The sequence below is a fragment of the Chaetodon trifascialis genome, chromosome 4 (assembly GCF_039877785.1).
Source record: "Chaetodon trifascialis isolate fChaTrf1 chromosome 4, fChaTrf1.hap1, whole genome shotgun sequence".
Taxonomy (NCBI): domain Eukaryota; kingdom Metazoa; phylum Chordata; class Actinopteri; order Chaetodontiformes; family Chaetodontidae; genus Chaetodon; species Chaetodon trifascialis.
Window position 1 is genome coordinate 29,599,450 of NC_092059.1, and position 12,096 is coordinate 29,611,545.

The window sequence follows — 12,096 nt, forward strand, 5'->3', positions numbered from 1 at the left end:
GGGCACAATTTGGGCATTTTCACTTAGGGGTGTACTCACTTTTGTTGCCAGCAGTTTAGACATTAATGGTTGTGTGTTGACTTATTTTGAGGGCACAGCAAATTTACACTATTATACAAGCTTTACACTGACTACTTTACATTGTATCAAAGTGTCATATCTTCAGTGTTGTCCCATGCAAAGATACAACAAAATATTTACAAAAATGTGAGGGGTGTACTCACTTTTGTGAGATACTGTACAAGCATGAAATTTGGTACATGTACTCTTCAAGGTCTACTCTTTTCAAAAATAACGCTGGCCATGCAAAAATCCAAGATGGCGGTCATTTTTCAAAATGACTGCCTTACCTGACCACATTTTGCTTTATTTCATTTTTTATTGCTGACGAATAGATTTTTTTTAAGATAAAAATGTATCTTGATAACTAGTATCATGAGTTTTGTTTTAATTGTTGTAACATACATTTTGATTACAAAGATGACATCCAAGATGGCTGCCATTAATTTAAAGTATTCCTACCTCGACAACTACTGAACATTTACACATGATTTTTTGGTGTGCTCATACATTTGGGCCATAGAATCCAATGGAGCCATTTCCACATTTGTAAGTACAGAAACATGGGACATTTGTCCAGAGGCCTCCCTCTTTCTTCTTCAGCGAAAGATGTCGACCTGGAGATACTGGAGGTTTCTCACACTGATGTATGACAGGTCCTGCACTGGTGCCACTGTGGACAAGGCCAGACTTGACTGGTTTGCCAGAAATTGCCGTACAAGGCAATTCTGCTCAGCTCTGCTCCAGCACACCAGGCATGTTGCTTACCAGGCTGTCTGTGTTTAGGCCCAGGCACAGTTGACCAAATGCAAATCAGTCTTGGCAGGTGCAAGTGTGTAGGGGAATTAACTTAATTTGATGTTGCATTTGTTGATAAAATACCACCTTCCTCAGCTAAGAAGGACTGCAGGGATTAACTGCTGTAATGCTGATGAAATACTAACCAATGAACCAACAATAGACCAGTCTGATAATCTGAAGCGTAAACTCTAGATACAGGGATCGTTTATATCCAGCTCAAAAGGACACCGTCTAACCAGGACTTGAATCAAAGTCTTATTTATTAAACACAATTATGGATAATGAATAATGTATCATGAATAGTACGACAGAAGATATAGGTGGTATGACATAACACAAAGAGAAACTTATGGGAACACAATGGCAAAATAAGTTTGGCGATAGTGAGAAGTAGAGGGAATAATAGGGACGCAAATGTAAAGTTAAGTGACTGAACGAATAGTTGAGAGGATTTAGACAAATGAACAGTATCATAACCTCACGGACCAACTATTATTCAAACCCGCTTAGCATGCCTACTTGGTTGGCGGCATTCCTATCGAGGCCTGCTCCAAACTGGCCCAAAGATGCTTCCAGTGGTCGTCCGTAGCTCGATCTGCTCGGCAGTCCGGTGGGAGACCCAGGCACACCAAGGTTGAGAGCTGATGCTGGACAGTGATGTTTCAGGAACTGGACTTGACAGTGTCGGTGGCAGGCGAGGAATGGCTCTGGGTAGTTGTATTAACCCAAACCAAAGGTTTAACAGCTGGCTGCGGGTTTTCGGATTAGTTGTGTCCGTGAAGCACAATTTTAGACTGATAAGATTGATAACCTCTTCAATGGCCGGTCGAAAAGTGTCTCCAAAATTATTATTACTTGACTAAAATTTACTAATGAAAAAAAACAAATCATGCGGCTTAACGTGGCGAGTAAAATGAAAGTTTCACGACAAAAACAAAAGAAAACACGTCTTCTGAAGAACAACTCACACTACTCAGCATTGCTTTGAGCAGCACAGAAGACGGAGAAACTTGAAGAACAAAATGACTGGACAAAACTAAGACAAAGAAGGCTAGATGAGACTCAGCGAAGAAAACAACTGCAAGAGATGATGAGAAAATTTACAAACTTACAGAAACAAGAACAGAATAGAAACTGAGTTTGCGCTGCATGCTGTAGATGGTATTATCCTCCAAGGCGTGTCTAATAGCACTTACAAGCTTATTTGGTAGGCAAACACAAGTGTTTAACATATGTCAGTCAAGGCACTATTTGTATCCACTTGAAGGATACCTAAGCAAGACAGGAGAGAACAACAAGAGTAAGTGCCCTAATGCAAATTTCTGGTCCAATTGGACATAGGTGCCACAAGGCAGTGCTACGAAGTAATGCATAGAGTGCATAGAGTGAACAGAGAGTTTTTGGGGGGGGGGGGGGGGCGGGGGTTAAGAAAGTAGATGTTCAGTAAAGAGTTTGGTCCTTGGTCTTTTTCTAAAGCTTGAGATGAACGAATGGAGTTTGGTAACTTGTTCCACCACCAGGGAACCACCGAAGAAAAGAGTTTAGCTAGAGACTTGGGGCCTTTTTGAGCTGTCAAAACCAGACACCGTTCCTGGGCAGAGCGTAGTGAGTGGGAGGCAGCATAAACCTGAACGAGGGAGTTCAGGTAGGTTGAGGCGGTTTTGGTGGCAATTTTGTAGGCAAGCATCAAGGACTTATACTTGATGCGGGCAGCAACTGGGAGCCAGTGGAGGGATATGAACAGCGGAGTGACTTGCACTCGTTTGGGCTGGTTAAAGACCAGGCGAGCCGCCACATTCTGGATCATCTGCAAAGGTTTTAATGAGCATGCTGGGAGCCCTGTCAGTAAGGAATTACAATAGTTAAGGCTTGATAGTACTAGAACTTGTACTAGGAGTTGTGTTGCATGCTCAGACGGGTAGGATCTGATCTTCCTGATGTTGTACAGGGCAAATTAGCATGACTGAGCAACAGAGGCCACATCCTCTTTGAAAATTAGTTAGTCATCAATCATGACACCCAAGTTTCTGGCAGATTTTGTGGGCGTGAGCAGAGCTGAGCAAAGCTGGATACTGATCTGTTGTTGTATAGAGGGACTGGCTCGGATGACAAGGAGCTCAGGGAAGACTTCAGCTCTGATGCACATCAGAAAGCAGCCAACATTCTGCAGCAGAATTGGAGGCAGAGCAGGCAGCCAGGGCTTCATGTGGCCATCACCAAGGGGGTCCAAATCCTAGATCACATTTCACCTCCACTGACAGGTGGAAGCACAGACAGGCTGCACACTGTAGCAGCTGTATGGTTACACCCCTCCCTTTGTTGTCAGTAGGCTTGTGTCTTGTCTACAGTGGATGTAACATCACTTTTTTTTTTTCTTTTTTTTTTTTAGCTTGGTCTGTACCAGCTCCGTATGGAAAGTGTCCTGAGACAACTTCTGTTGTGATTTGGTACTATATAAATAAAATTGAATTGAACTTTTTTTTTAAGTTATTGCTGCCATCCACACCCGCTCCAGTTTTACTCCATCACATTGTTATCACTGTGACTTGGGGTGTGTCTTCACTCTTCATCTATTTTTTATTTAACACACGCATTTAAAAATACAGGCCTACTTGCACAGTAACCTATTCACATACTGATAGTTGTTATGTTTATTTCTGTACGTTATTTACTATTAACTTCTTTAATTATTTTAGTATGTGTTTTATGTGATAGGTCTGTGAAGGGGGAGAATGACTCAGCTTTCATCAATTTACGTGATTGTTGTCCAGCTTATATAAATAATTTTTCCAGTTGACAAATATCTTAGTGTTATGACCACCTTACTTTCTGGTGTAATAATGTTATTGCTTCAGGGGTCAACACAGACATTGTCCCAGCATGGTCTAATCTGTAGAGTTAGCATCATTCAGCATGTGTATTTCTGAGTTTTCAGAGCTTTTATCCTTTGTCATACCTAGATTCGACAATGTGCTCATTCTTGTTGATTTTAACATTCGCACTGACTTTAACCTCATTAAATCTGTTAAAGGGGCCACACATTCTAAAGGTCACACCTTAGACCTGGTAATCTTATCTGGTTTCATTTTCTTTTTTTTTAAGCTTTTCATTAGTTCTACAACAGCTCCCTATTCCCTGTCCTTATTGCGCAACATGCTGTCGCATTCTCAGTGCTGACTACACTTAAATTCTGTGATGCTTTTGAATTACTTTTTTGTTCAACTGTATCACATCTCAGTTCAGAGCCACTGTTAAAGTAATTAAATTATCCTTACCTATCTGTCCTCGACAAAATTGCACCATTTAAAATCAGTAAACTAAAATCAAATACCCTACCCTGGCTGAATGATCACACTCAAGTTCCAAAATTGGCAATGTTGGTCAGTCCACCACCTAGGTCCAGACTGATATATCTCAACAACTGTAGAAATTTTTTTTGTCATGGTCCCCAAACTATTATTCCCACTGACTTTGCTGATCCTCTGATTTTTCCTCAAGTGCCACCCTGACTTTTTGATTTTTATTGAAATTGTCTTGGCAGTTGTGATGGACTGACAATAAAAATTTGTCCAGATATGCATGGTGTCCATACAGTAGGATGGATTTTGATGAAACGGCAACTAGTGTGACTGTAGACTGTAAATCTTGTTTATGACATATATCCTAAATATCCCAGATTCAGGTTATGGGAAGCCCCAGGTTTTGCTTTATAAAGTTACTGCAGTTGAAAATGAAGGAAGTTGGATGCTGTTTCAGCTCTTATTCATATACTAATAATACCATGCTTATGTCGCTTGATATGGATTTATCTGGAGTGGGTGTATGTAAACACACTCATACTGTTATTAAAAGAATGTGAGAATTGCGTGTCATTTGATCCTGTCTGCTATGTGCAGATGACTGTTGTGTTTTCCCAGTGCTGCCAGCAAAGTAGAGGTGTTGGGTTTCGAGCAGAATGGTCTTATTCAGACAGGATTACCATCTTATCTGTCAGTGAGGAGCTTACACTCTAACAGGGTAACAGTGCGATGGTAGTAAGCTCATATCATTGCAGTTTGGTTTTACCTTGCCCTCTCCTTCAGCATACCTGAGCAAACTTAGGGGCAGGTATCCCAGTAACTGCTCATAAAGAGCCATCAGGATTGCTGAGCAGGCTGCTGATGATTAGTGTAATGACCCCAGGTATACTGATACAGGGGCTTCCTCCTCTGACTGGCTTTGTTTGCTCCCCCCCCCCAGGCCAGGCCTCAGCTCAGGGTATTGCTTTCACAAAGTTGCTTAAGCACCATCATGTTTTCCACCTTACATCTCACCTCACCAGGTGATTGTTGTAAAAACTGACCAATATTCACTGTGTCAATGTTAATAGTAATTATTCAGCATTAACATTTCAGATTACTATTACTACCAGTGCTGCCACTTTCTTAAAGAAATGAAAACTGTGTATATTGTAACTGCAGTAAACAGAAGGATAGAAAAAAATAGCTAGGTTTTTTTGAAAGAATTTGAAATCTTTTGAAAATTAATTCTGAATATTTGTAACACAACAAAACCTTTTATGTTTTATAAATAAATCAGACAGACCAACATATTGGATAATATTATCTTCTAAGAGATAAATCAGTATTGGTATATAAGTCACACTTAAGTTAATAGTAAACATCAAAACAGAAATGCTGTGACTTTTTCAGCTATACAATGTCACACTTATTACATATACCAACTTTAAAGGATTTTAACTCAAAGCTGACAGTCACACAGCCCTGACAAATTATGAGATTGTACTGTAATAGCTAACATCTTGGCAAACAGTGCCCTATTTATACATTGCACAGAGCAACATTATTGTCCCACTGGAGTTGTGTTTGTTTTTGACGAATGTAAGTTCAGCATTTAGCTTTAGCTCTGGTTTTATCTCCATCAGCTCCTTTGAAAAATATCTGGCTCATCTTCTAAATGTTCCACTGTGCTCACTAGCTATTCTCTAACTGCGTCTGCTGTTTGGTGCTGGGCAAGGAGTGTACAGTGGCTTTATGAGAGCTTTTTCACTGAAAACAGCTGCCTGTCACTGCTAGAAACCAGGCATTAAAACCAAAACGATGAGCTGAAAGAGGCTCTGTAAAGCTACAGAGCTTGGTGATATGTAAGTCTCTGTGGGTTCATCCTGAGTGACAGCTTTGACATTAATTGTCATCATTAAATTTAATCTTTCAGATTTTTATTCTATTTAAAAATATATTAATAGAAGTAGCTATAAGCTAATTTTCTTGAAATTAAATCACATTAGTAAGGGGACAGCATTGAAATCTGATTTCTTGACAAGGCCACAAGCTTGAGTTGAAACAAATAGATCTGTACACTAAGCAGTTTCCATCAGAAGGATTTTAATGCTGTGTGACATTTTGAGCACAAGGTCCCATTCTTTGATATATCACCCATCCCCATCCCATCAGGCACCTGGACATGTATCTTTTTTACCATTTCTTATAACGACAACAAGCTTGTTCACCATTGATACATTGACAGTCTTTCTGTTATTCTGCTGTTATTTAGTAAATTATTTATGTGTAGTTCTATACTATCTATTCTGCTAATTGATTTTAACTTATTTTTAAAATGATGGGTTAGGGTTAGGGTTAGGGCAAACTGTAAACTGTATTTGATTATATTATTTGTGCATTTGTTTTGTGTCTATGATTTGATTGTATGCACATTTTGTTCAGTATGAGGGTCACACTAAGCAAACTGTTTCATTTCCTTACTGTTTATCTCTCAGCGCAGCACTGATGGGTTCTGGAAGTCAGTGGCCAGGCACATTCCAAGGGAGCCCAGTGACATGCGCATCCTAAACCCCTACTTCATCCAAGAGGCCTCCTTCAAGCTGATTGGCTTACCTCACAACAATGGACAGATGGGCAGAGGGGTGAGAGGGCTGTTGTTTTCCTAGCAGCCCTTTTCTGTTCAATTCTAGTTAGTGATGTAGCAAGAACAGTGAGCTGTTTCACATACAGCAGTGAGTTAATGGTAAGGACCTGTGGTAGCTGACTCCAATGTCTGTTTGCATTATGAAGGCCTCTGTGAACACACAGCAGATGCTGCAGGGAGCCTGAACACAGTCTGAAAACAAACAGTGTTACCATTAGGCTGTTATAAATAGAGCCATGCTTCAGATTTCACATCTGTAAGAGATCCACACAATAACCATACAGTCTAGGTAAGGCTCCCTTGCAGTAAATTCATATGTAGACTACACATGTTCTCTGATACAGGTCATGGCTCAGCTGCCATGCAAACTCTTTATATGTTTTTCAGAATATCCCAACCCTGGGGACAGTTGCTATAACGATGGCCCTTCATAACTGTGATGAAGTAGCTGTGGCTGGATTTGGCTACAACATGAGCACCCCCCATGCCCCTCTACATTATTATGAGAAGATCAGGATGTTGGCCATCAAAGAGGTAACTAAAGGCCTGATTTGGTAAGATACCACAATGTTAAAACTGTAATTTGTTTGGCGCAATATCTGAATGGCAGGAAACTAGAAATAGAAATTTGTTATCTCACTTCAGTTTCAAACAGCATTACACAGGGCTGTTGAATGTTGCCCAGACAAACCTCTGACCTCATCACTCTGTATGGAGTAACTGCCTTTTACTTTGTCTTTTCACAGTCTGGTTCTTCAGATTCAGAAAAACTTTATTGATGCCTGAAGAGAAATAGCTTATTGCTTATTTTGTCATTACCACTAGTTAGCCCCCTGCTTTCTATAATGCAGGAGAAACCCAGCACTGAGTGGACCAAAGCTTCCTATGACTCACAACTGACTTTTGTAGGCCAACACCCTTATGAGTGTTTTTTATTCTGAGCGCATGAAAATTACACTAACAACAAAGAAGACACTATTGTCTGCTTAGTAATATGCTTAGAAACACCAGCAGAGTTGTGGGTTGCTCTAAATAAGTGATCTAAGTGATCACATCTCCTCAATTTGCAGAGGCAGCTGGCAGGTAGCGTGGTAGTTGCCAAGCTGGTAAAAAGAGTTTTCTTTATTTCCCTTTAAACTTTCCGACATCATATCAACATTTTAAACTGATCACCGAAAAAACTCTGAATCTGAATTTTCCATATAAATCTCAGTGTAAAGCACCTTTAATGCATCCTTGAATCCAATCGTCATGTGAAGAAAGAGCCAATACTCACCAGCATGTGGTAGGTAGTATATTTATGGTGTCATTTGGAAAACACTTCATAATAACCTTTCAGCTTATTGTAATTCAAGTGGTCTGAGAGAAAAATAGACTCCTTAACCTCTGGCTTAAGCCTATGGCTCTGTTTTCAGGCTTTAGAAAATCTGGCCCTTGACTGTAGACTTCAGCCACAGGTCACAGGTCATTTCAGAGTGCATCCCCATTGACTGTTGCCAGATACAGGTGCACATGCACATTTGTGCAGATGGTGAAAGCTTTGTGTCACAGAGTCAGATCTATCTCTGTACTTTGTTTTAGCACTGTGCCAGCACTAGAAAAAGTAAAAGTGAAAGTCCTGCAGAATGTCCTGCAACTTGTGCTAAATTTCCTCCTTTGCCTACAACGGCGCATATTACATAAGACATGTGTGAACACATCCTGGCTCATTTATCATTAGGCTCATATTTTCCCTAAACTTTTACAACTCTTGTGCATAAAGAGAGCTCAAAATATGCCACTGAAAACATTAGGATTCATAGGTTAGCAGGAAAGATTTCTGTCTAACTTTAATTCTGTCTTTATTTTTGCTTTACTGTAACCATTTGGGGGGGTTTTTTTATCCCCCTTTCAATTTTTCTCTCTTTCTCATTCTGTCTCTCTGTCCTTCTCCACTTCTCCAGTTTTTTTTGTCCTTGCAGGATTCAAACAAGAACCAGCTATGCCTGTAATAATGCAGAAGGTAGTTATCCTCTTGAAAACGCAACACTGTCAATTAACTGTCAGTCAGAGGATATTGAAGGGGAAATCCACCCTAAAGTAACACATTCCAAATGTTGGTATGTGCATCTCAGACTCATGTCTTTTTGTGCACAGCAAAACTCTTTGATGATGGAATTTAGGACAGAAACTCACAATAGTTTTTGTTATAGATTAATCTAATTTTTTTTAGTGACTCAATTAGTCCAAGGTCACATTTTAATTTCTCTTGTTTTGTCTGACCAGCAGTCCAGAACTCAGATATTAATGAGAGAAATTGACTTGATAGAAATTTTTACTTGAAAAATGACTTCAGCCCTTAATGATACAACAACAACAATAATAATGATACACTTTATTTGTAATTCACAATCCAGGTTCAACCACGATCCATGGGAACCTGTGAGATGTCAAAGCACAAAGACTCTGGAGAAGAAGCTAAGGTAGTAACATGTCTTGGTATGACATGAAAGCGAGCAGATAAAGAGGGAGAGAAAAATAGAGAAGCGCAGTGTATCATTGGAAGTCCCCCACCAGTCTAATCCTATAGCAGCATAACTGGGTGCTGGTCCAAGGCAATTTGAGCCAGCCCTAATTGTAAGCTTTGTTGAAAAGGATAGTTTTAAGACAACTGTTAAACATAGAGAGGATGTCTATCCCCTGGAACAAGACTGAAAGATGGTTCCACAGGAGAGGAGTTTGATAGCTGAAGACTCTGGCTATAGGAATATGTAGGAATTGTAGGTAAGGAGAAGGATTTTAAGTTCTGTTCTTGATTATCTCTTCTCTTGCTTTTGTCAGAACATGTGCTACAGCCTTCTGGATACAGCTGGAGGTTATTCTAAGAGAAAGTACTAGTGAAAGTCAATCCTGACTTGAAATCCTCAAATTTCTCTCTTTTCCGTGTCTGACTCTGGCAATATTCCTTAATTGGGTGGTTTTGGGAATGAATGGGGTTTAGAACCTTGGTAAGGCTTAAGTTATCGCTCAGATGTTGACATTTGCCAACTAATGTTAGGAATCTTCTCCATTAGCTCTGATTACCTTCTTATAGTATAAAATTTGTCAGTTAACAAGGTTACTGAAAAGTAGCCTATATGGCTTCAGCTGTCTCTGGCTGACACGTGACCCTCACCTTGCATACTGAGATCGGATTACAGTGTGAAAAGAAACAAGACTGTGAGTGTTCTCATTCAGTGTTAATACCAGGTGTAAATGCGAAGGCCTGTGATCAAATGTCATTATCCTGATGAAGTATCTACATACAGATCATATGTTAATACCAGGTGTAAATGCGACGGCCTGTGATCAAATTATCATTGTCATTGTCATTATCCTGATGAAGTATCTAGATACAGATCATATGTTAATACCAGGTGGAGATGATGTATTTGTGTTCATATGATGGCAGTCATACTAACTCTCCATGAATATGGGGTGATCCCACTGGTCATTTGCCTCAACTTGCTGGAGTGGTTGTAACCACTCGACTGCTCGACCTGCCTCGACTGTCAGAATATATATATATATATATGTTTGTGTGTGTGTGTGTGTATGTATGTATGTGTGTGTGTGTGTGTGTGTGTGTGTGTGTGTGTGTGTATGTGTGTATGTGGGTATGTATGTATGTATGTGTGTGTGTGTGTGTGTGTGTGTGTGTGTGTGTGTGTGTGTGTGTGTGTGTGTGTGTGTAAATATGTGTGTGTGTGTGTGTGTGTGTGTGTGTGTGTGTGTGTGTGTAGGTATGTATGTATGTGTGTAAATGTGTGTGTGTGTAAATGTGTGTGTGTGTGTGTGTGTGTGTGTGTGTGTGTGTGTGTGTGTGTGTGTGTGTGTGTAAATATATATGTGTTTGTATCTCTGACATAACCAAAGTTGACAACGATGTAACTCAGTTAACTCAGTTAGAAATTAGAACAGGTTTACCAAGTGACTTTGTGTTATGAAATGTATGTACATATTCTTTGAACCTTTAGTGAGCCACTCATAAACAGGTAGCAAGCTACTGGTAGCTTCTGAGCAATGGGTAGGAGACTGCAGGTCTACTGCTTATGTTTGTTACAGGCCATTAAAAAACATTTTGAATGAACAAAAAAGAAAATACTGAATATATAACATTAAATTAGACTGTCTTCAGGTGAACATAGAAACACACAGGGCACTGTTGAGAGAAGCTCTGTTCCAAAGCTGCATTTTTAGTTGTTGGTATTGTTCCAAATGTCAATGGGATTTTGAAGATGGAAAAAATTGACCCAGCATGCATCTGGTGTTTATGCACATTTGTGGGTGTATTTAATTTGGGTCACTTTTTCAAGTACAGTATGTGAGATAAAAAAATATTTATATATTCAAAAAAATACATAAAAAAATGACTTGTCACAAGAGTAGATGTAAGTCGTTACTACCACCCCTGTAAGGCCTCAAAGTTTGAATACCTCTGCTCTAAACCAGTGTTGTGCAGACACATGGACCATCTTAGATCACATACAAAGCCTCAACTCCTTTTGGGAAAAATGCTAACCATTCTCAGAAATATGTCTATCAATACCCATGATAGGCTGCAACTATGGTGCTCAGTTTGGTGTAAATGTAAATTGTATTTTTTATTTTTATTTTTATTTTTTTTATGAGATGTTGATCTAAAATGCATGTACCGTGTACTGTGCTGTCTACATCAAACCTCCTGTCCTGTGTGCCTCTGCCCTCTCTGCAGTCCTGGACTCACAACATATCTAAAGAGAAGGAGTTCTTGGTGAAGCTGGTGAAGGCTGGAGTTATCCAGGACTGGACCAGTGGGATCTGTGGTGCAGAATGCTGATGGAGTGCATTCAGCTTCAGCACTCTTGGATGTAGCACTGTGCTGACCTCCGCCTGCTCCAACACCTGAAGAGGGAAACTCAATGCTCTTTAAGGCATATTCTCAGTAGAGAGCAGCAGCAGTCACACCAAGTGGTCAGTGGTCAGACTGTGAGTATATGAGGCTTATTGACAAGTAGTGTTGTTTTTGGCGGCCTGTTGTAATTGTAGTCTTAGTCTAGTCTTTGTGTCAAGCTGTCATTTTAGTTTTAATTAGTTTTAGTCACGTTCATACTCTTTTTAGTCTACCCAAGTTTCAGTCGACTAAAAGTCTGAGCATTTTAGTCTTATTTTAGTCAGAATTATTGGTGACTATTTTCATCTAGTTTTAGTCGATGAAAACTGATGACATTTTAGTCTAGTTTTAGTCAATGAAAATTGTAGTCTCTTTTTAGTAATGCAATTCTATTTAACCAAGTCAATATAGTATCTAGT

At 39.7% G+C, this 12,096-nt stretch overlaps 1 protein-coding gene across 1 annotated transcript in view; it reads left to right on the forward strand.

Annotated features, from left to right (window-relative positions):
• st3gal3a (ST3 beta-galactoside alpha-2,3-sialyltransferase 3a) overlaps positions 1-11,779 on the forward strand; it is a 78,697-nt gene extending 66,918 nt beyond the window's left edge. Inside the window, exons 10-12 of the mRNA XM_070961047.1 lie at positions 6,638-6,784; positions 7,174-7,320; positions 11,519-11,779. Of these exons, the coding sequence (XP_070817148.1) occupies positions 6,638-6,784; positions 7,174-7,320; positions 11,519-11,623 (399 nt within the window). The 3' untranslated portion in view covers positions 11,624-11,779. The remainder of the gene's footprint in view (positions 1-6,637; positions 6,785-7,173; positions 7,321-11,518) is intronic.
• Positions 11,780-12,096: the final 317 nt, after the last annotated feature.